Source organism: Nicrophorus vespilloides, unplaced genomic scaffold (genome assembly GCF_001412225.1).
Source record: "Nicrophorus vespilloides isolate i.1.1-1 unplaced genomic scaffold, Nicve_v1.0, whole genome shotgun sequence".
NCBI classification, from domain to species: domain Eukaryota; kingdom Metazoa; phylum Arthropoda; class Insecta; order Coleoptera; family Silphidae; genus Nicrophorus; species Nicrophorus vespilloides.
This window is the reverse complement of record NW_017100022.1, coordinates 74,454-97,229: the sequence shown is the minus strand read 5'-3', so window position 1 is coordinate 97,229 and position 22,776 is coordinate 74,454. Positions and strand designations below refer to the sequence as shown.

Here is a 22,776-nt window from a genome sequence, read left to right as displayed (position 1 = left end):
TGAAGCAACTGGAAGCTAGATTAAGAATCACCTACATCTAAGTGTTAAATAAATACATTAAAACACTGATTTTAATCTAGACTCTTCCATAAAAACCCACTAGGACTCCACATCGACAAAACTACAAATTATTCCACAGTGTCCAGAGATATTCCATCCCGGGACACGACAGAGGATTTATCGGATTGCCAGAACCGGGTTTTACAGGATAATACCTCTGTATGTCTACGTTTTTCTGCAGCCTTTCCGTAACTAATTTCGTCAAAAATCCTGGTAATTGCATATTAGATTCCACCCTCCTGTATAAAGTTTTTCCGGTACGCATCAGTTGTATTTTGCAAACTTTGTGGCTTCTGCTTGGATAAACAGTATCTTAGCTATTGTTCTCCAGTCATTATATAATCATACTTTGTATAGTCACTTGAAAGCTCCATTGTTTATCTCGGAAAAATAAAAAAAACATAATATTAGATAATATAATTTACAAATCAATATACAAAATAATGTATTTGAAAAGTATTTAATAATAAGAAAATTCTTTTTTTGTCCATGGTTATTTTGTACAATATATTATTATTCTCCGGGCAGAAAGACCTATGGTCAATAGTTCTTTGAAGCAGTTGAGTTTCTTTGATTTATGATATTTATTTTATTGTATTGAGTTTTTTTTATTTTGTAATTTTACTGTTTCAATAAATATTATTATTATTATTAAGAAAATTCTTAATATAAGAGTATATTCCAATTTAAAATAGTTTACTGTCTTTATTTTCATATGAAAACAAAAAACATAATATTGGATAATATAGTTTACAAAGCATTAGTAATACTAAAGTACTTGAGAAGTTTTTAATAACAAAAAAATTCTTAATGTAAGAATATCTTCAAATTGAAACCAGTTTACTGTCTTTATTTACAAATGCAATTAATCAATAAATTCATAGTATTCGTTCGGCGTTAAATTTTAATATATAGTTTTCTTTCTGTGGTCTCTGATGGAATACAGCAGTCATATTAAGCGTAGTAAAATACCGTTGCACAGTCTATCGATTATCAATCATTGATCATCAATCAGGGGTAACAAAGATACATATCAATAACTATGATTTTATTTGTTATTTGATAATCTGCGACCATACGATACGTTCTACTCTTCTTCCATTTTTGCTCAATGCGTGGGACTTTCTAATGATATTAATTGATGAGATCTTTGACATTTATGTTTACCGATGCACCAGATCGATACACTTTAATACAAACAAAGGGTGACAAGCGTAAACAAACAAACTCATCGTTGCACAGTAATGCTAACACATCGTTGAATTCTCAAAATTCAAGTTCCTTATATGTTTATAAAAGAACAGTGGAGCCTCTCTTAACTACTAACAACTGAGTATAAAAATATCTTACATCAATTACAAAGCTTAAACGCCAACACATTTCTTATACATATTTTAATAATTTTTGAAGCAATTTAGAATAATACGTAATATTGTGATATAATTTATGAATACATTTCTGACAATTGTTATAAACTGTTTAAAAACTTTTCAAAAATATATAAGAAAAGTTTAAGTTTGTAAGATATTTGACTTTTCACTCAGTCCATAGGCGTCTACAAAGAAGTTTTTTGTAGCAGGTAAACCGATTTGCGCTGTCCTTAACGTGTTAAATAATAATAACAAAAATCGGAAATTATAGTTTATTCAATTAACGTGGGTCATAGTTTAGTTTTTGATGTTCTTTTCGATCCAGCTCAAGAAAGAGTAGACCCTAGTGAAAACATCTGGGTAGCCAATGCCGCATGGACGACCCCAAGAGACGATACCAATTTGCTTTCCACCAGCGACCAATGGACCGCCGGAGTCACCGTGGCAAGCGCCTTGTCCTTTCTGGGTGAAGGTGCAGACTTGGGAGTCGAAGACTGGGTTTGGTGCTTGACGCTCTTGGCAATCCTTGACGGACAAGGTCTTCAAGTTGATGAATTGCAAATCATTTGGAGTGCTTCCTGGGTAGGTGGTGGTTCCCCAACCGCTCAAAACGCAGTCTTCGTTAGCACCAATGCTGCTGCTGGCCAATGGAATTGGTTGGACGGTCTTGCTGAAGGTAAGGGGCTTCTCCAACTTAAGAACGGCGACGTCGTTCTTGATGGCGCTGCTGTCGTAGTTCTCGTGTAGATAACCTTGCTGACCTTGTACTTTTCTCCACCGGCATTCAATTGGTTGCTACCAACAACAACGTTGAGGGAGGATGGGGAAGAGCCTTGGACGCAGTGAGCAGCAGTCAAAATCCATTGATCGTTGATGATGGAACCACCGCAGGAGTGGCCACCGAAGATCCCGAAGAGAGATTTGGTATGGGAAGGCACCAGCTGGGGCTTTGCTACCACCAACGATCCTCCAACTCAAATCAGCATCGGCTGATGGAGCAGCTAAAAAATAATTAAAATATTATTAAAGAAACATATTTAGATTAATATAAATAGTCTTACCGAAGGCACAAGCCAAAGTTGCTACTAGTACCACAAATCGGAACATATTTTGTGTGAATATGAGTCCTATTGAAATGCGGAAGGTTTATATACAAAGTTATTACTACTCTGATTAGATGATATCTTTTCTAAAAATTAAAAATCAATTTATAACTGATAATTGATTTCATTTCAAAAAGACTGATAACGATAATATTCGCAAGAGAAAAAAATTGCATATATATGAAAATAATAAAATACCGAGAATCTAAATATTAATAATAATATTAAAATCGGAAGGATGACCTAAGGTCTATAGCCCTTTGCAATGGTTTTAATGATTTTAATTATGAATGTTTCTATTTCTATTAACGTTTAAGACTGGAATTTCTGGATTATGTTAATAGTCAAGTTAAAGACAGATCTCCATATCGTAGGATACCTCTATGTAGGTTGGATTATATACTATATATACTATGTTAATTTAGAAACTAAGCCTTGGTTCTGATATGTCTTTTTTTTTTCAATAATAAAAATGGAAAATATTTTATTCCGAAGTTAAAATGAAGAAATAGTATTAATTAATTATCTAATTAAATACGAATATTATCAGAATATTGGGCAGAAATACCTATGGTCAATAGCCCTTTGTATCAGTTAACTTTTTTGAAATTATATATATTTATTTTGTTCTTTTTATTTCTGTATATGTTTTTTGGTACGACTGATGCAATAAACATTATTATTATTATCGGAATATATTATATTAAGTACAATATTTATTAGCTTTTTAGATAGAAATAGCATCTTCTATCATTTCAATCCGTTCAAGGTTTATAAATAAATATATCTATTATTAGAAACAATTGATCATACAATATATCAACAATAAGATATGTATTATAAAAATAGATATATGGCATGTCCTAATTCACGTACGATCTTATCAAATCATCGCAGACTTAAAGTTCTAAAATTATAACACTTAAAAATTAATTAAAATAATAAAAAAATATAATGTTTGCTTTATTATTTTAAACAATATTAATATATAAATTAAATATGTACATATATGCAATAATACATATGTAAATATGATCATTACAACTTTATGTATTTTAATTAAATGAATTAAAGAACTAACGTACATATTATTATTGCTAAGTATACTATTTTAAGTAAGTACTGAAATTTCTTAGATAAACATATTAAAATGTATCACCACCTGAATCACCGTGACATGCGTCTTGTGCTTCCTTGTTGATGTGTAGACTTGAGAGTCGGTACTTGACGCTCTTGGCATTCTTCTATTGCCACCGTTTTGAGATTGATAAATTGCAAGTTATTTGGGGTATTTCCTGGATATGTGGTATTTCCTTATCCACTAAGAACACTATCTTCATCAGCACCAATAGTACTGGTGGCCAATGCAATGGGTTGGACTGTTTTGCTAAAAGTAAGCAATTATTTCAACTTAATAACAGCAATATAATTCTTGGCTGGATTGATGTTGTAGTCTTTGTGATAGATAACCATGCTCACATTGTACATTAGACCACCAGCGTCTAGTTGGTTACTAACGACCATAACACGGAGCGAGAGTAAGAGAGTTGGATACAGTGAGTTGCAATCAAGATCCATTAGTTGTTGATGATGGATCCTCTTCATATGTGTCTACCTCGCAAAGAGATTTATTAAGTGAAATTTGAGGCTTTGTTACCACCAACAGTTCTCTAGCCTAACTCAGCATTAGTTCTCGAAGCGGCTGAAATTTATTAAATTTAAAATTAAATATTAATTAACAATGACATGAAATATGAAGGGATAGTAAATCTAAATAATATTTGAAATGCTAATATTTAGGGGAGGGCCTCACAAGTACATAATTCGCCACTGTGGGAAAGCAGAAACAGGTGAATTTCGTTGCTACTTTTTACATCACGATAATGCGGCCTCTCATATTGCTGAAAAACAACAACTACCTTATTCTCCAGACCTAGTGTGATTTTTAGCTGTTTTCGAAAATTAAAAAAGGAAAGGTTCCATCATTAATGCAGTTTATGAATGGAAGTTATGAAGATAAATTACAAAATGTTGAATATTAAAAATATTATTAATATGTTTTTATTTTCTTTTTCCAACTAACTTAGCGACTTTTTGTTAGACCCATCGTAATTGTGTGTAATTTACCTAATAATAGTAAATATCTACAACAAATGTAACATATAGTACCTATTTATATAAATAGATATAAAAAATATTCAAAGTATTACCATATTTAATGTTTTCATACATATTATTGAAAATACACTTAAAAAATTTTACAAACACATTTTATTTTTTTATTTACACTTTTTTCAAGACCAGTTGACATTTATGCAATTGAAAACAATATTATTTATAACAGTTGCTGAGTACAAACATTCCTAACACAACATTTTAATAAAAAAATATCAGGACCGAATGTGTTAATATTTTTAGGCAAGACGTATACGATAAACATACGTGCACGACCCTGGCATTTCTAGCTATCATATCATAGCATACTTATGCGACTATACTATAGTTTTTGATATACGCGGTTTTCACGCGGTTACAAAAAATGTGTCATATATTTATTTTAAAGCTTCATAAGAAAACTTCAATTCATATATCTTTTTTGTGGATTAACATAAATTATTACAATAAATACATCAATCTTCCAAGCGGGAATTTCTTTTTAAGTCAATAAAAAAATCTTATACAATTGAAGTTAGTTGCAGCTTAAAACTGCTAGAACTTTCGGCAATGCTGTGTCCATATTTCGTTGAATGATAGCTGATTTTATTGTTTACAAGCTTACGGAAGCATTTGCATCTATTTTTTTTTTTGGAAAACAAAATATCCGTGATGGAATTCAAACATAATAGTGTGATAGATATATTTGAGCGGAAACCCGAAAGTGGCTATTGTTAGAGCCCTCGAGTACCTCAATGTGAATAAATATTTCGTGTCTCGAACCATAATACGTTATAACAAATTAGTGTTATTAATGTTAAAAAATACTATTTTGGTAATCGGAAAAAAACTTCATCTCTGGCAGAAGTGGTTCGGAAAGTGAAGGCTCGAATTGAATGAAATCCGCGACGCAGTGGAAGACAAATGGATTCTCAGCTAAACATATGGAAAATAAACAAGTAACAGATAATCATACAATGCAAGATCGAGGCCAATTGCCAAATACATATGTCTGATGAGAAAAATTTTCGAAATTTGTAAACAAACAAAATAATCGAATCAAACACAAATTTAGCCATTCGAATAGCCACAAGAAGTCAAGCAACATGGTTTGTGGTACTTTAGGAGGCTGTGACGTTCGATAGTCGCTCTCCGTTGATATTTATGGACCGAGGCGTCAAGGTTAATGCGAATGTCTACTACGAAAAAGTTTTTGAAGGTGCTCTAAACCCGTGGGCCACCAAAAATTTCAGTCAAAAAAAGTGGACGTTTCAAGAAGATTCTGCACCATCACAAAAAAGCACGCACCAACCAACAATGGCTGAGAGATGACGTTTCACAATTAATTTAGACCGTACAGTGGCTTCCCCGGTGACCAGATGCAAATCCGCTTGACTTCTCGGTATAAGGCATTTTACAGGCCAATGTCAGCACTACAAAATGCCAGAGTCTTAATGTGCTCAAGAAAGCTCTTCTTTGTGAATGGAGGAAGATTCCACAGCGTGCGACTCTCTTGTCGACCAACTCAGAGCCATGGTTCGCGCAAAAGGCGGCCATATCGAAAATTTTAAATAAATTCAAAATATTTAATTGTTTTCAATTTTTTTTCTTTTGGTTCAATAAAATTAAATTTCAAATAAAAAAATACAGCGTTCTGAAATGTTGCAGTTCAATTGAGCCACCCTGTAATAATATTCTACATTTATTGAAATTACTAAGTGTTTACTTTTGATATGTATTAATAGGATGCTCTATTTTTTTTTTCAAAATATTTCAATTATTATAATAACATAAGTATTGAGTGTATTTTCTATTTTTAATAATACATGATGTAGATTAATCATCTCGTTATCAGTCTATTGAAATGAAATCAATTGTAAGTTATTAATAGATTTTTACAATTTAAGAAATGATATCATCTAATCAGAGTAGTTAGGTTTGTATATAAACGTTCCGCATTTGAATTGGAATCATATTCACACAAAATATGTTTCGTTTTGTGGTTCTCGTAGCAACTTTGGCTTGCGCCTTCGGTAAGACTAATTTCCACCATATTTATCTTTTTATAAACTAGCTTTATTTGTATGTACTTTAGCCGCTCCATCAGCTGATGCTGATTTGAGCTGGAGGATCGTTGGTGGTAGCAAAGCCCCAGCTGGTGCCTTCCCATACCAAATCTCTCTTCGAGGAATCTTCGGTGGCCACTCCTGCGGTGGATCCATCATCAACGATCAATGGATTTTGACTGCTGCTCACTGCGTCCAAGGCTCTTCCCCATCCTCCCTCAACGTTGTTGTTGGTAGCAACCAATTGAATGCCGGTGGAGAAAAGTACAAGGTCAGCAAGGTTATCTACCACGAGAACTACGACAGCAGTGCCATCAAGAACGACGTCGCCGTTCTTAAGTTGGAGAAGCCCCTTACCTTCAGCAAGACCGTCCAACCTATTCCATTGGCCAGCAGCAGCATTGGAGCCAACGAAGACTGCGTTTTGAGCGGTTGGGGAACCACCACCTATCCAGGAAACACTCCAAATGATTTGCAATTCATCAACTTGAAGACCTTGTCCGTCAAGGACTGCCAAGAGCGCCAAGCACCAAACCCAGTCTTCGACTCCCAAGTCTGCACCTTCACCCAGAAGGGACAAGGCGCTTGCCACGGTGACTCCGGCGGTCCATTGGTCGCTGGTGGAAAGCAAATTGGTATCGTCTCTTGGGGACGTCCATGCGGCATTGGCTACCCAGATGTTTTCACCAGGGTCTACTCTTTCTTGAGCTGGATCGAAAAGAACATCAAGAACTAAAGTACTTATCTGATTGACTTGATTTAATAAAGCAACTTATGCATAAACAAACAAATATTGTCTTATTTATATTATATATACAGTGGAACCTCGCTTAACGACTTTAATCCGTTCCAAAATTTCCGGATTTTTACTCGTATAGTGAAACATATTCGAAAATGCACATAACATGTGTAGACAAGTTTTAAAAATTATGTAGCAGGCGCGCAATCCGGGACTTCTCTTCTCGTCGTCACTGGTTATGCGAAACGTTGCTCTTTAAGCGAAATGCTTGTTATGCGAGGTGCTCGTTAAACAAGGTTCCATTGTATAAGATAAATAAAAATGTATTTTTATTGACCAAACTATTATGAAAAAGATTGCAATAACGTATTGACAGAATTATAATCTAAAGTAATGATAAATTCATATAGTTTCTAACCGAAACATTTGAAAATTATTATTAATTTTTGTCTCAATTATATTGTTTTATATTAGAATAATATTCAAATCATTAGAAAATATGTAATCGTTTCATGTTTATATATTCCTTATTAAAGCAATAATAATATTTTTATCTATAAAATAGAAAATATGTATAATATATAAATTAGTGTATTATACTTATTAATTAAATTAAGAAACATAGTTTACATCTAACCTCTATATCAGTGATTCACAAAGTGGTCTATATCGACCCCCACGGGTCTATGACAACCTGCAAATGGTCTACATCAGCCAAAAAAAAACATGATTTTATACACCTCCATCCATCAATTCTCGATTACAACTTACAAAAATCTTTTTAATAAGTCGTGTCTGAAGTCTCTTCTAAAACAAAATGCCTTGTTCATTATCATCGCATCTCTCCCACTTCTCCCAATAACAAACCTATTTGCCGTCCTATCCTTGATACGGTTTTCCAATGCCGAAATCTCCTCCTGAAAAACCTATCCAAGTTTGAACGTTCTAGACTCCGCATTCTTAACAAAATACAATATCCAAATAATCCTCTTCATAACCCTCCCGACGATCTGTTGTATTCCAAAATCAAAATTGTTCTTCTCAACAGATCCCTAATATTTATTTCTATTCCAAATTCTATATTCCTAGAAATCGTAATATTCATGATGGATATTTGTACCTTATTTTAATATCTTTTTTTCTCTATAATGAAGTACTTTTTCTCCAGTTTATGCTGCTTTTTTTCAAGCGTAATGTATTTTAATTATTGTATGTAATCTGATTTATTTTTTATAAGATCGAAAATTTAATTTCCAAGCGGAGTGAGCAAGGGCCTTAGGTCTTTGGCAATAAATATGTGTTGAGTCAATCCAAAGGGCTCATCGATTTTGCAATTCTTCCTCTGCGTATTAAAATAATAGTTTTTCTTTGCTGTGTATATCACGGTTTCGAGAAGTACTAAACTGTGAAATGAATATTCTTTAGGAATGAATGAATGCAAAGTTCTGATTATTTTCAACATACAATCAGTTAAAAATAAATTATCAGTATTAGGATTTAATTTATTTACCGAAACAATGGAACCACTTATAGATACTTTTATTTTTACTGGATCAGTGATATAAATAAAAAATAGCATTACAGCTTCTCGGAAATTCTATCTAAATTTAGATATTTTGTATTTCAGATCTATTTTTAACAATGAAAAAAAAAACAGTAATCAAACAGTAAAGATCAGATATGAAATATAACAGAGAAAGTTAATCAAAGCATTCTAAGAAATTAACTAGAAAGAGTAGAATTTTTATAATCGTGAAACATTTAGTACTATTATTGTTTATAGATAATTTTGTTCCAAGAAAAACAAGTATTTTGTATTATCAAGTTAGTTTTTAAAATTTTTGATTAATGTAGGGTCATTGAATCATTTACAAGTGAGTAGTTTTATATAATATAATAGGAGATATTTTCTAATCTAATCTAATTTTTTACCTATATAAATCAGTCAAAGACATTGAGTGGCTCATAATCAATTAAGAAAATGTTTCGATTAGTACTGGTAGCAATTTTGGCTTTTGTATTTGGTAAGTTTAACTTATTTGTCTTTTAACACTATACTAACATTTCATAATTATATTTTCCAAAGCCTCTCCATCAGCTAATGCTGATTTGAGCTGGAGGATCGTTGGAGGTAGCAAAGCCCCAACTGGTGCGTTCCCATACCAAATCTCTTTGCGTGGACTCTACGGTAGCCACTCTTGCGGAGGATCCATCATAAATGACCAATGGATCTTGACTGCTGCTCACTGTGTCGTTGGCAAATCTCCTTCTTCTCTCAATGTTGTCGTTGGCAGCAACCAATTGAACCCAGTTGGGAAAGTATACAAAGTTAGCAATGCTATTTTCCACGAAAACTACGACAGCAACTCTATCGAAAATGATGTAGCTGTTATTAAATTAGAAGAGCCCCTCACGTTTAGTAATTCCGTTCAACCAATTCCATTGGCGAGCAGCAGTATTGGGGGTGACGAAGATTGCGTTTTAAGCGGTTGGGGAAGCACCACTTATCCTGGAAGCTCTCCAAATGACTTGCAGTTTATTAATTTGAAGACATTAACCGTTAAGGACTGCCAAGAACGTCAAGCACCGAATCCAGTTTTCGATTCCCAAGTCTGCACCTTCACCCAGAGGGGAGAAGGCGCATGCCACGGTGATTCTGGTGGTCCATTGGTCGCTGGTGGAAAGCAAATTGGTATCGTCTCTTGGGGACGTCCATGTGGTATTGGCTTCCCAGATGTCTTCACCAGGGTCTACTCTTACTTGGACTGGATAGAAAAGAACATCAAGAACTAAATTAGTTGTCAGATAAATTCCATATATCTTATATATATATATATCACGCTTTAATTTATACTATTGTTAAATAGAATTAATAAATTAATTATTAAATTGCTATAAGAAAATAAGTTAATATAAATAATCATATACAGGTGATTTTGCATAATTGGGACACTTCAGGAGTAGTACATTTTGTCCCGATTAAGCGACTGGCCCAATTATCCAAATTTCCGTAAAAAATGCAGGATTAGTGTTTTTTAATATTTAAGCAATTATTAATTGAATTGAATCTTCTAAGTATACAACAAACATAATTTACATTTTGTGTAGGCCGGAGGGTTTTGAAGGAGCCATTGTATATATCGTATCTGAAAAATTGTCCGAAAACAATATGACTAAATCAAATTTGGTGATATTTACATATTTACTCTAGTTTCTTAGGTTTGCGGAGCTTGGTTTTGTACTTTAAAATTACATATATTGTTTTGAAATTAATTTCGCATAAACTTTGAAATGATCAAAAACTAGTAGATTTTTTTATACAATTTAATATTTATATAATATATTAATAATATAATTTAATTTATATATAATGACTAAATTTCTATAATTTTAAAATCTTAAAACTCTGTATTATAATATTAATTACTACTAAATAAATAAAATTAACTTAATCACTGACTTATGAAATTTGAAAATCCGCACTTTCGGACATTATCAATAATGAAATTAATTTAGGAGACTTTCAAAATAATGTTTTTAATTATTAAAAATTTATTTAATCAAAACTATCATATACTTTGAATATTTTTAACCCCAAATTATTGTTTATGTTAGCTAACCTCAAACTATAAACGTTACGGTTACGTTCCAAGTAAATGTTTGTCGTGGCTGACCATTTTATTGTCATTTATGGTATAACAAATATGTATATTTGTTAGGTCTACCACTTTCCTCTTCATTATTACAAATCATATTTAACGTATCCATCAAATATACAAACGGAACGACGGTTACACATTAAATCGTATAGTTGCCCCTAAACATTTCGGTAGGATCATAAAACTTAGATAAAGAAACGGTTGTATTTTCCACAAGCTCAAAACTGATTTCCTTACCTCCCACATAGCCCCTTTTTGAATTGAACACATTTTTGTATTATATAATATAGTCTTAATCATGGGACCGAATAGAGAGGAAGTGTTAGTCAGAGAACCGAAAAGAGAGGAAGTCTTAGCTAAGGGGTCGAACTGAGAAGTTGGTCTTACTTGGAGAGACGAAGGAAGAGCACTTATTTCATAAATACTAACTTAAGAGGAGAATGTAACTCTTAGTAATAATACATGAGATCAACTATTGTATAGTTGACTTCTCACTATAACTCCGATGTGTATAATAAAACTAATTAAGAATACTGCATTTAATATTCATAAACCCCTCTAAGACTCCACAACGACATAACTACGAGGTATCCAAGGATTTCTTAATCCCGGTACACGACATGTTTATCGTACCAGATTCGGTTTCGGTTCGTCTCAAAATTTTGGTTCAGTTCCGGTTGAAAATAAAATTTAAAATAGAAAAAAAAAAACAATTTAAATTGGTTAGTTAAAATATTTCAGTCATGTTTACAGTAAGACTGGTGATTGCCCTTTCTTCTTCAAATTTTCAGTGGTTGATTGGTGGTAATTGAGGCTTTATTTCTATTGATGATTAAGCGTTCCAACGGAATTCGGCCTTGATGGTTTTGTTTATTATGTATTTATTTATTTGAAAAAGGAATTCGGAATATTCAAAGACACTTCATCGCTATCTCTTACATTGTTTGTTTATATACTCTATTCACAGTAGACTGACCAACACAATGTCTAATTATTTTTTTTCGAATGACTATATAAATAAATCAAAACACTGGCTCCTTCACACTACCATAAAAGAGCATACATGAAAGAACGTGATTATGAATTAATTTAATAAAAAAAAATGATTGAACCGAAATTAAAATTTCGTTCCGGTTTCGGTTTTTCAATTGAGAATTTTTTCGTTTCGTTTAAAGTTAACGGTTCAATTACAATTTCAGTTTATTTCGGTTTAGGGTTCAGTTCCGGTTCGAATCTTTGCTTGTAATAAAATATCTACTAAATTACTTCTTTTTCAAAAAGTCATTTCTATTGCTGCTAAAACATATTTTATTAATTGTAATAATATTTTGTTTATATTACAATCTGATATAGAAATATATGCATATCTTATATATTGAATGTATATTTAAATTATAACGAGTATCAGGGTGATGTAATAAAATAGAAATATGTAGTAAATTTTTATTTTATTTTATAGATTTTATTTGTGTGTGTGTGAGAGTGTGTGCAATTTAGTTCTTGATGTTCTTTTCGATCCAGCTCAAGAAAGAGTAGACCCTGGTGAAAACATCTGGGTAGCCAATGCCGCATGGACGTCCCCAAGAGACGATACCAATTTGCTTTCCACCAGCGACCAATGGACCGCCGGAGTCACCGTGGCAAGCGCCTTGTCCCTTCTGGGTGAAGGTGCAGACTTGGGAGTCGAAGACTGGGTTTGGTGCTTGACGCTCTTGGCAGTCCTTGACGGACAAGGTCTTCAAGTTGATGAATTGCAAATCATTTGGAGTGTTTCCTGGGTAGGTGGTGGTTCCCCAACCGCTCAAAACGCAGTCTTCGTTAGCACCAATGCTGCTGCTGGCCAATGGAATTGGTTGGACGGTCTTGCTGAAGGTAAGGGGCTTCTCCAACTTAAGAACGGCGACGTCGTTCTTGATGGCGTTGCTATCGTAGTTTTCGTGGTAGATAACTTTGCTGACCTTGTACTTTTCACCTCCAGCGTTCAATTGGTTGCTACCAACGACAACGTTGAGGGAAGATGGGGAAGAGCCTTGGACGCAGTGAGCAGCAGTCAAGATCCATTGGTCGTTGATGATGGAACCACCGCAGGAGTGGCCACCGAAGATTCCACGAAGAGAGATTTGGTATGGGAAGGCACCAGCTGGGGCTTTGTTGCCACCAACGATCCTCCAGCTCAAATCAGCATCAGCTGATGGAGCGGCTAAAGTACATAGAAATAAAGTTATTTAATAAGGAGATATATATGATGGAAATTAGTCTTACCGAAGGCGCAAGCCAAAGTTGCTACTAAAACCACAAATCGGAACATGGTTGAATATGTCTCTGTATGTAATTTCCATCGTATATATACTGCTTGCATGGCTCAGATTAGATTGATATCTATTATAAGCTACTAATATTTGATAGCAAGACAGGTGATTTAAAATTAAAAAAAAAACATTTGATAAAAAATAATATAAACAATTGTTAATAATAGACATTTTAGAGATAAATAATAAATAGAACTTTTTGTCATATTTATAACATTAGATTTACAGGAATTGATTGAATCAAATGCTTTTTTTATGTTTAATGAATTTTATAAATCTTTTGTTTTTTTTTGTAAATTTATTCTATACTTAATAGACTTCGATTAAGCTCTTTGAGCGAATAGGCCAATCATTTTGTTATTATTTCGAAATTCTTATATATCATTTTTTAATATTATTCTTAAATAAATTATATTTATATTTGAACATAAAATTAAAACAAGATCAATTATAAAATAAAAAATATGAAAATATATTTTTCTTATATTTTCTTCTACTGTTAATAATATTAATACGTGAGTATAAATCACTGTAATTAATGATTTTCTATTTTTAACTTAGGTATTCTAATAATTTAGATAAGAAAGTGGCACGAGATTATTTTTTATTGAATTAATTGATTATTTTGAAATTGGGATACTTTTTTTTTGATAACAAAATTTAGAAGTGGCGCGTGAGAACAATGCATGCATGTTTCATGAATCTTTATATATTAGTTGTAACTGCTCACAGAGAATCAGTTGAAAAACCAAAATATAATTATATTTTCAAATCTTAATTATAAGAATGTAATATCATTTTTTTAAAATTTAATAATGAAATTATTTGTTATTTCTAATATATTAATTAATCTCAGAATGAGAAGAAACAATGTCATTATACTAATAGTTAGTCGAGAATTGCCTATTGTATAAATTGTAATACAGTCTTGAATAAACATTCAACAATATATGAATGATTTTGCTCAGTAAATGTATGTTATTAAAGTTACATTTATTTAATGTAAAGTATGTTTTACTTATCATTAAATTTCTTACCAATTAAAAAAAATATTTAGTATTTAATTTTCATTATATAATAAATTAATATATAAAAAATGAAATTCTAAAACATTTAATCTTGTGATTTTCGGTTGTTATCTAACAAATTACTTGCAATATATTTATATAAATAATCGATCTTATCTTTTGATGAATTATGTTGCAATTGAAATGATTTTTAAACTGAACTTTATTTTGATTTGTTTAAGTTGCTTTTCACATGCATTTAATTTATTTTGTGGGGTAAAGGGTTGGTTTCTGCCTTTCATTTAATTAAATTTGTAGAAGTATAATACGAATAAATATTTATTTGTGGAAGTCTGAATCAAAAATTTAAATTACAATAATATCATTATTTTCGTTATATAGAATATTAGAGAGCAGATTTATAAATTTGAATCAATTTTATTTTTAATCCATTTCACATATTTGTAAATCCTTATGAATATATCCGGATCTCCCAAAGTGCAACCGTGAATTGTTTTTAAAAGTCCTATTTGTATTCTTCCTCTTGTAACGAGAGGACCTCCGAAATCACCAAAGCATGCTCCACATCCTTCCTCGTTATTTGTGCAGATTAACGTGTCTGAAATGAGATCATAGGGCAAACGTTCCTGACATTCGGCGTTTGACAAAGTCGTTACGTTAATGTACTGCAAAAAATCTTGCTTTCCCCAACTACTGAAGACGCAATTCAAATTACCATCTTCATCTACATCAGGCAAGTTAACAGCTTGAACAAAATTGCTTAATTCTATAGAGGTCTTTAGCTTTATTAGAGCAATGTTATCCGAATCGTGTTTGAAGCTTTCAGCAATTTCGTGATAATTTCCATCACGGGAGTTTGCCGAAACCGTTCCAGCAACAACGTAAAATGTTTCATTTTTCGCTATACACCCTGCGTGCGTTAAAATCCAATATTCGCTCAGAATGGAACCGGAACAGTACAAGCTAACTCCATCTGTGATGTGCACTTGATAAAGAAATTCGTTGCCAGCTGTTTTTCCGCCGACAATTTTTGGTGCAAAGGAGTCACTCAATGCTAAAAAAAAACAGAAATTAGTATAATTAATAAATTGTATTTAATATTACCTTGCTGAAGAATACTTGATATCAGAAACGTGAGTATTGTTGTCGCCATCTTGATTACTTTTTTTTGTTATCTCGGATACAGATGACATGTCTAATAAAATGTAGACGAGCTTCGTTCAGTTTTGTAATTGGTAGATATCAAAATGTTATCGTTTAATAGGTTTATAAATGATATTGTCTCCAAATGCACTATAACATATTACACAATGTTTGATAATAAGTTGTTAATATGCATATTTTATGACCCAAAATATTGGTAATATGAGTTTTCCTTCACGAATATATTCAACCGTTCCAATTTTTAAAGACAACCTTCTCGCATAACTTTCATAGTTTTAGTTTTTTATTAATTAAATATCCAGGGTATTCAATGTTAAAAGTTCAGAAAAAGTACATTGTATTACACTAAAATTATGCAAATAATGAAAAGTTAATTAAATATTATTTTAAATGGTAGTTATTTAAGAGGTAAAATGCTTAGGATTGATTTTTAATAACGCGCATGGCTGATAGAAGTTCCAAAATCAATTGTTGGTACAATAAATATATTAGACATTTATCTATGAACAATACTGTGTTATATGTAGCGTGTTCTAAAGGTATACATGTAAGAGAATCATGTATTTACCTAATTTTATAAAGGATATTGAAGCTTAAGTATACGATATTACCTTGATCATTTAGAAATAGTCTGAGTGACTTATTGCATATCGTTTTGTTTTTCAAACTCATTATTGACAATGTATTAGTTTATAATAATACTTTTTAAGTAAAAGATAAACACACACGCACTACAACTGGGATAAGATTATACGAAAAGAACACTTTAAATGTGATAATTGTTGTATTTGTCCATATTGAGTTTATTACATCTTACATTAACAAACCCTTTCAAAAAGTGCAGAACGTGAAATTGTAAGTATTCTGCAATGTTATGAGAGATTGCAAAATAATTAGAAATGTAATAGACAGTAGATAATTTCACATCATTCTATCAGCTATATAGAGGAAGTCTTATTATGAATATTAATTAGTTTGTTGATGAATTTAAAAAATGTGATTTGGAAACAACAAAAAACAATTGAATTGGTATTAAAACCTTCCTTAAATAATATAAATAAAGTCTAAAACACTTGAAACTGGAATAAGTAATAATAATAATGTTTATTGCATCAGTTATACAAAAAAAAACATACAAAATAAATATATATAATTTCAATGGCTATTCACCATAGATCTTTCTGCCCCTGGAATAAGGTTAGTTTTATAACGTACGTAAATATTTTTTTAAAATATTTTTTCAGTACAGTACATTTGGTTGCCTAGTGCAACAAACTATAAAGTAAAAAGCTATTTACATTAATGATAAAATATACTCTATATCAGGAATTTCCAAACTATTAAACAATGCGACCCACTTTTTACAAACCCAATCTATAGAGACCCACTTCATTCCTGGCGCAATTCATTATATATATATATTTTTTTACTTACTTACATTTACATTACTTACATTTCTAATTTTAATTTTTAAATCTTAAAAATTTACATTTCAGAACAAATCGCAACCTACCAAAAATCTACTCGCGACTCACCAATGAGTGACATCTCACAGTTTGGGAGCTCGATATTATAGAGTATATAAGGCAATATTTTCTTTATTACAACAATCAAAAAGAACAATCAATACCGTGAAAACTTGGTACTCGTCATGTTTAGTATTACTCGGAAGTCGATGAATTAGGTAGATTATTTTTTTAGTGTATAATTTGTAAAATATAATTAATATAAAAAATACGAGGAAAGTTTTGGTATTCGACAAGTGCCGAAACAAAATATACCGTTTGATTTCAGCCTCTAAATTTTGTCCGATAAATATAAGTTTGTATTATTTTTGAAAAATTTGTTGAAAGTAGTATGAATACTTATGCAATCATTTATGAAATATAATTCACATTTAGATATTATCAGACATAATCTTATTAAAGATGTATATGATTCTATCGAAAAAATATCGCGTTGGACGTGACGAACTTGTATTAAAATGCCAAATTGTTTATTTATTGACCTCGCACACGCTTTCTACAAAAAACAAACAAACTCTTAAACTAAACATATATAAAGTCGATGAACCTGCAACAAAATATTGGTGGTTTTGATGGATTGGTGAAAGTTGAGGAGATTTTCTAAACCGCGAAACTAATCAATTGTCATTGCGATTGTGTCTTTTTCATACTTCAGTGCATAAAAAACTGTACAAGTTTTTCATTATATTTCGTAATTTTCTTTTATTTAACAAATAACAAATAACAATCACTTAACTAGAGAATTTGTTTAATAGGAAGGGATATGTGTACTTTAAGTTTGTTTGTGCGAGGATCTTATTTTAGCTTAAGATTTACCGTGTACAAACTCATCATAAATCAGTTCGCCTTCAGACTTGGCGAGCATGAATTTAGGTAGACTGAAGCCTAGTGTCTTGCTGAAAACCGGCCTTGTTTCAGCTGTGAATGCACCATCTTCGCCCTCTGCTATGTAAGGATCTGGTAGCGCCGTCTGGACTTCGACCGTGGAAGCAGCGGCTACGTTATTGGGAACATTCTTGGTGCGTTTGAACTGCCTAGTCTTTTTCGTAGTGGGAGTTGCTGCTGTTGTCGTTGTTGTTGTTGTAGATTTAGATTCCACTTTCTTTAGAGAGGTGGTTTTACTTTTAGGTAGAGGGACTTCGGTCGCTGCAATTTTGCTTTCCTCGACTTCCTCTTTCGGTTCTTTGGCTTCTGCATGATACGCTGAATACTTGGATTGAGGTTTCGATTCAGAAACGTACATGCATTCCTCGTGCTGCATTCCCTTTTTATCTGTACACAAGTAGCAAGTCATACCTTTTTTCTCTGCTTTCTTGCAATTGGAACGATCTTTCTTTGCAAACTCGGCCAATACTTCTTCGACGTCTTTCTTCTCACCTTCTCCGTAATAAGCGAATTCTGCTTGCTTCTCGTTCGTTTTGCTTTCTTCTTTTGAATAATCTGGGAAGAATTTGCTATAGTAATCTTCTTTATCTTTGTTTTGTTCTTGGAAATGAGTTGGCACCGCGTAGTCTTCGACTGTTTTCGTATCTTTAGCTTGTTCGTCCGATCTGTGAGTCGTCACGGGCTTAACTTCTTCGGTAGCCTTATCCTCCGTGACTTGCGTCTCTTCGGGTTCGTCTTCTTTGTCGTAGTTCCTTTCCTTTACATAAGCATACTTTTTCTCGTTTGGTTCTGAGGAGTAAGCGCACTGTTCGTAGTTTCCTCCAGTTTTCGAATTAACGCATACCATACAAAGCATATTATCTTTGGCTACTTTCTTGCAATTTTCTCCGGTTTTTACCAAAGCCTCGGACTCTTTTTCCGAAGAACTTTTTTCTTCGTTCTCTTTGAAATAGGCCGCTGGAAAACGGTACTCTTCAGGTTTATAATATTCATCAAAATCTTTCGGTTTCGAATAATACTTTTGAGATTGTTCCTTCACGTATTCGTATGGATCATCATCTTTTGGTGTGTACCTCTTGTACCTATAATTTTCAATCTTCTCGCTTGTCGGTTTGGTACTCTTTCTTGAAGATTCAACATAATAGTTCTTTGGGTTTGTTTCTGAGGTGTATGAACAGGATTCGTAATTTGCTCCTAAATCATCTTTGCAAACGTAGCAATCCATGGGTGCGATCTTATCATTTTTGACAACTTCCTTGAAAACTTTTCGGCAACTCTTTTGTTTCAAAAGCTTGGCCACTTGATCGCTTGCAGCTATGTCATATGGTTTAAATGTAGGTGTTACAGTAGCTTTGTAATTTTCTTTTGGAGTGTATGCTTTATAATCGGCGTTAGATGAGACCGGCTGGAAACTGTATTTCTGATAAGGCGTTGGATTTGGGTAAGTCTGAGCTTGGGGAAGGTATTTTGGATCGATTGCTGTGTGCTTGGCGTTCTGATATTTTGGTTCGATTGTTACTTGCTTTACGTTTTGATATTTTGGTACGTATTGGTTGTACTTCTGAACTGATTCTTGGTCTTTGCTCAAATCTCCGATTTCGCTTGCATAATTATTACTGATTGGAGCTACGGTTTTGTGTGATACATAACTGGGACCTGGTTTAACTACTTCATCTTCATCGTTGTCGGAATTCTTCTGCTTTTGAGCCTCCTCAAAGTAATCCTTACTGGCGAATGGATGCTGTGATTTGAAATCTGGAAAACCGGAGCGCTGTTCGTAGCCCTCCGCTACCTGTTTTGCTGGTTTCGAAACGGTTTGAGCGTTTGAGGCACCAAACTCATAATTCGAGGGCGTGAAAAAACTGGAGAACTCTATAGGTGATACGAAATCGGATGCCGAAGATTCACTTTTTTGTGGTTGGTTTATTGTAGGTGTGGAATCAACAGAATAGTACTTCGAGTAGTCCGGACTATCACCCCCATCGTACTCGTAGTTTTGAGCGGAAACAAAACCGAAGACCAGCAGCACCTGCCAATGATAAATTCAATTTTGAAACTGTATTTGTATTGGTTATTGGTTTGATTGACTTACCTGCAACAATTCACTTCTTAAAATCATCATTGGAGCGTCGACTGAAATTGCCGCAGATAGAATTCGAAGACAGCTTATATACTCACCAGGTCCCCCAGGTCCCACCACAGAAGTGAATCGAATGGATTCGGTTCCATTATTTTTACCCACTTTGCCATCAGCCAAACCGACCGAAGAAGTGAAAAAAAAGTTAAAAGCGCCAATGGAGCATTTCGATCTCTCACAATGCAAAACTCTTCAACCGAGACAACACAATTTCTAACAAAACAAATGTAATAATTTCTCTTTTTTTTAGATTTCTTTAAAATCATCTCATCAAATTAATTTCCAAATTAAGCTATTATCACTTTTACAAAATGTGCTGTTGGTTGCATATATTCAAATATCAAATTAATCCAAATATCTAATTTGCTAATAGATTTTTGACTAAAATATCTATAAATAAAACGTTAATATATAAATACAATACAATATCAATACAATATATAAAGTAATAGTGTGGTATTATTGCAATGTATTCATTTATTTTGATATTCTATAGATGAAAATATAATATATTATTAATTGTAAAACTGGTGGCCTATAATAAATGTCTGTTTACTTCATATAAACAAATTGAAGAATTCTTATTAGTTAAGTTTCACAAATAATTCATGATAATCGTAAAAGTCGTTTAAATTCCCAAAAACCAACAAAAATTTTGGGGTGGTCGTTAAAGATATTTATATCAATAAATAATTTGATATAAATCTCTTTATATTTTAATTCATAATAATCATTATTTACAAATAATATAATTACTATAAACACTATAAAGAAGGTGGCATTTATGCTTTAGCACTTGAAAAATATCTATATATTTAGATGACCGATAGAAAAACTTATCAGAGAATTATAAAATAGATTGAAGTATATGCATTAATTTGTTGTAAAAAGTGGAGATTCTTTTGTGAAGAACGTATGGCATGAAGCTATGAGATAATTTGTAAAAAATCGTTTACGAAATAGATCCAGTTTGATTTAGAAAAGATGAGCTACAAGTTTTTATGTCATAATAGAAATATTCTATTATTTTTTTTATAAAATTATTTATGTAATTGTAGAATTGAAACCGTAAATATTGTTATTATTCTTATATACCTCTATACATTGACAAGACTTAATAATTATTCTACAATTATATAAATTTATAATTTAATTATAAATTAATAACAAATATAAGTTTATAAAATAAAGATTCATGTTTTATTATATATTGTAAACATTTAGTTAAAGAAACAAAAACATATATTGTGATATATTACATTTTATTATAAGAATGTGATCTGAAACCCAACAGTAATAAATGTGGTATAATAAATTCCGACTTATGTAATTATTAATTGTCAGCAAAACAATTCTCTTACTTCATTGAATGCGCTCAAATGCTACCAATTTTTTATTTCCGTTCAGCTCCGGTTTAATTGTAATTTCTCTATTACATAAGGCAGTCCGCAAAAATGCAAAAGTTGAGCACCAAAAACAACGAAATCCGTTCTGTTATTAACCAAACTGAGAAATGCATTTTAATAAATATTATGTAAAAACGTAGTAGATTCCTGTTGCTGGATACAATTTATTGTTATAAAGGAAAAAGAAGAAAAAAGCACAACTTCAGTTGTTGTCGCGCATTTGCTAGACGGACTTTCTCTATTGAAATTCTCGATTTGCTGCGTTCACGTTTCAAAACACTCTGATCGGTGGCTGTGCTTCGCAAGATCTGGATTCAATGGGATGACAGGCATTTTGAAAATTTCCGGAGTAATCTGCTGCGGTTTTCTTATTTACCCGATTACCCATTGCGCCAAAATTTCATCATTAATTTAGTTGAGAAATACCGAAGAGTTACTTAATTATTATAAAATTCGCGGTTTGAATATTCAAATTAAGTCATTTATTCAGTATTCATTTGAATATTTGGTAAAAAAATACTATTTTTTTGAGGAATCATTTGAAATTAAGGAATTATATCTCTAAAGTTGGTTGTTTGTGCTTTTTCTCTGTTTCATTCAACAACTAACTATACGAAATTAATGCATTTAACATTGATTGCTGAATAACACTTCTTCATAAATAGAAATTCTTTTTCACTAAATATAACGTTTTCAATATCATTTATGCACTTTTGAAACATTTTGTTAACATTTTCAGCAAGAATTTCTTTTCTTCTAGTACAACTTCTGGCAATATTTTACAACAAATTAAATTTAAAAACATATCAATGTATCCATTGCAGTATCCAGATAAAGGGAAAAATAATTTTAAAAAATCACAATACATATTTTATATACAATGGAACCTTGTTTAACGAGCACCTAGCATAACGAGCATTTCGTTTAACGAGCAAATGTATTGTAAGAACGAGCGACGTTTCGCATAACGAGTGACGATGAAAAGAGAAGTCCAGGAATGCGCAGGATGTAGCAGGCCATCATTTTAAAAACGTGTGTACACATATCACATAATATTTTTGAATATGTTTATACGAGTATTTTACTGTACGAATAAAGATCCGGAAATTTTGGAACGAATTAACCTCGTTATGCGAGGTTCCATTGTATAACTTTTGTTCATATAATGGT

At 32.1% G+C, this 22,776-nt stretch overlaps 5 protein-coding genes and 1 pseudogene across 5 annotated transcripts; 2 read left to right on the top strand and 4 right to left on the bottom strand.

The window, feature by feature from the left end:
* Positions 1–1,688: 1,688 nt before the first annotated feature.
* On the bottom strand, positions 1,689–2,552 carry LOC108566664 (annotated as a pseudogene).
* A 4,116-nt stretch (positions 2,553–6,668) lies between these two features.
* LOC108566663 (chymotrypsin-1-like) lies at positions 6,669–7,544 on the top strand. The gene is made up of 2 exons (XM_017926648.1): positions 6,669–6,720; positions 6,783–7,544. Exons 1-2 carry the CDS (start codon positions 6,675–6,677, stop codon positions 7,487–7,489), a joined length of 753 nt encoding a protein of 250 aa, XP_017782137.1. The 5' UTR covers positions 6,669–6,674; the 3' UTR covers positions 7,490–7,544.
* Positions 7,545–9,451: 1,907 nt separating this feature from the next.
* Positions 9,452–10,329, top strand: LOC108566662 (chymotrypsin-1-like). The gene is made up of 2 exons (XM_017926647.1): positions 9,452–9,516; positions 9,579–10,329. Exons 1-2 carry the CDS (start codon positions 9,474–9,476, stop codon positions 10,283–10,285), a joined length of 750 nt encoding a protein of 249 aa, XP_017782136.1. The 5' UTR covers positions 9,452–9,473; the 3' UTR covers positions 10,286–10,329.
* Positions 10,330–12,580: 2,251 nt separating this feature from the next.
* On the bottom strand, positions 12,581–13,462 carry LOC108566669 (chymotrypsin-1-like). The gene is made up of 2 exons (XM_017926656.1): positions 13,414–13,462; positions 12,581–13,351 (listed from the first exon to the last, which is right to left on the bottom strand). Exons 1-2 carry the CDS (start codon positions 13,457–13,459, stop codon positions 12,645–12,647), a joined length of 753 nt encoding a protein of 250 aa, XP_017782145.1. The 5' UTR covers positions 13,460–13,462; the 3' UTR covers positions 12,581–12,644.
* Positions 13,463–14,916: 1,454 nt separating this feature from the next.
* LOC108566670 (chymotrypsin-2-like) lies at positions 14,917–15,816 on the bottom strand (the record flags this gene model as incomplete). Its single annotated transcript, XM_017926657.1, has 2 exons — positions 15,593–15,816; positions 14,917–15,542 (listed from the first exon to the last, which is right to left on the bottom strand). Coding segments are annotated over exons 1-2 (675 nt in total), but the record flags the coding sequence as incomplete, so codon positions are not given.
* Positions 15,817–17,954: 2,138 nt separating this feature from the next.
* Positions 17,955–20,182, bottom strand: LOC108566660. The gene is made up of 2 exons (XM_017926644.1): positions 20,156–20,182; positions 17,955–20,092 (listed from the first exon to the last, which is right to left on the bottom strand). The coding sequence occupies exons 1-2, from the start codon at positions 20,180–20,182 to the stop codon at positions 17,984–17,986; spliced, it is 2,136 nt and encodes a 711-aa protein (XP_017782133.1). The 3' UTR covers positions 17,955–17,983.
* Between the last annotated feature and the right edge of the window lie 2,594 nt (positions 20,183–22,776).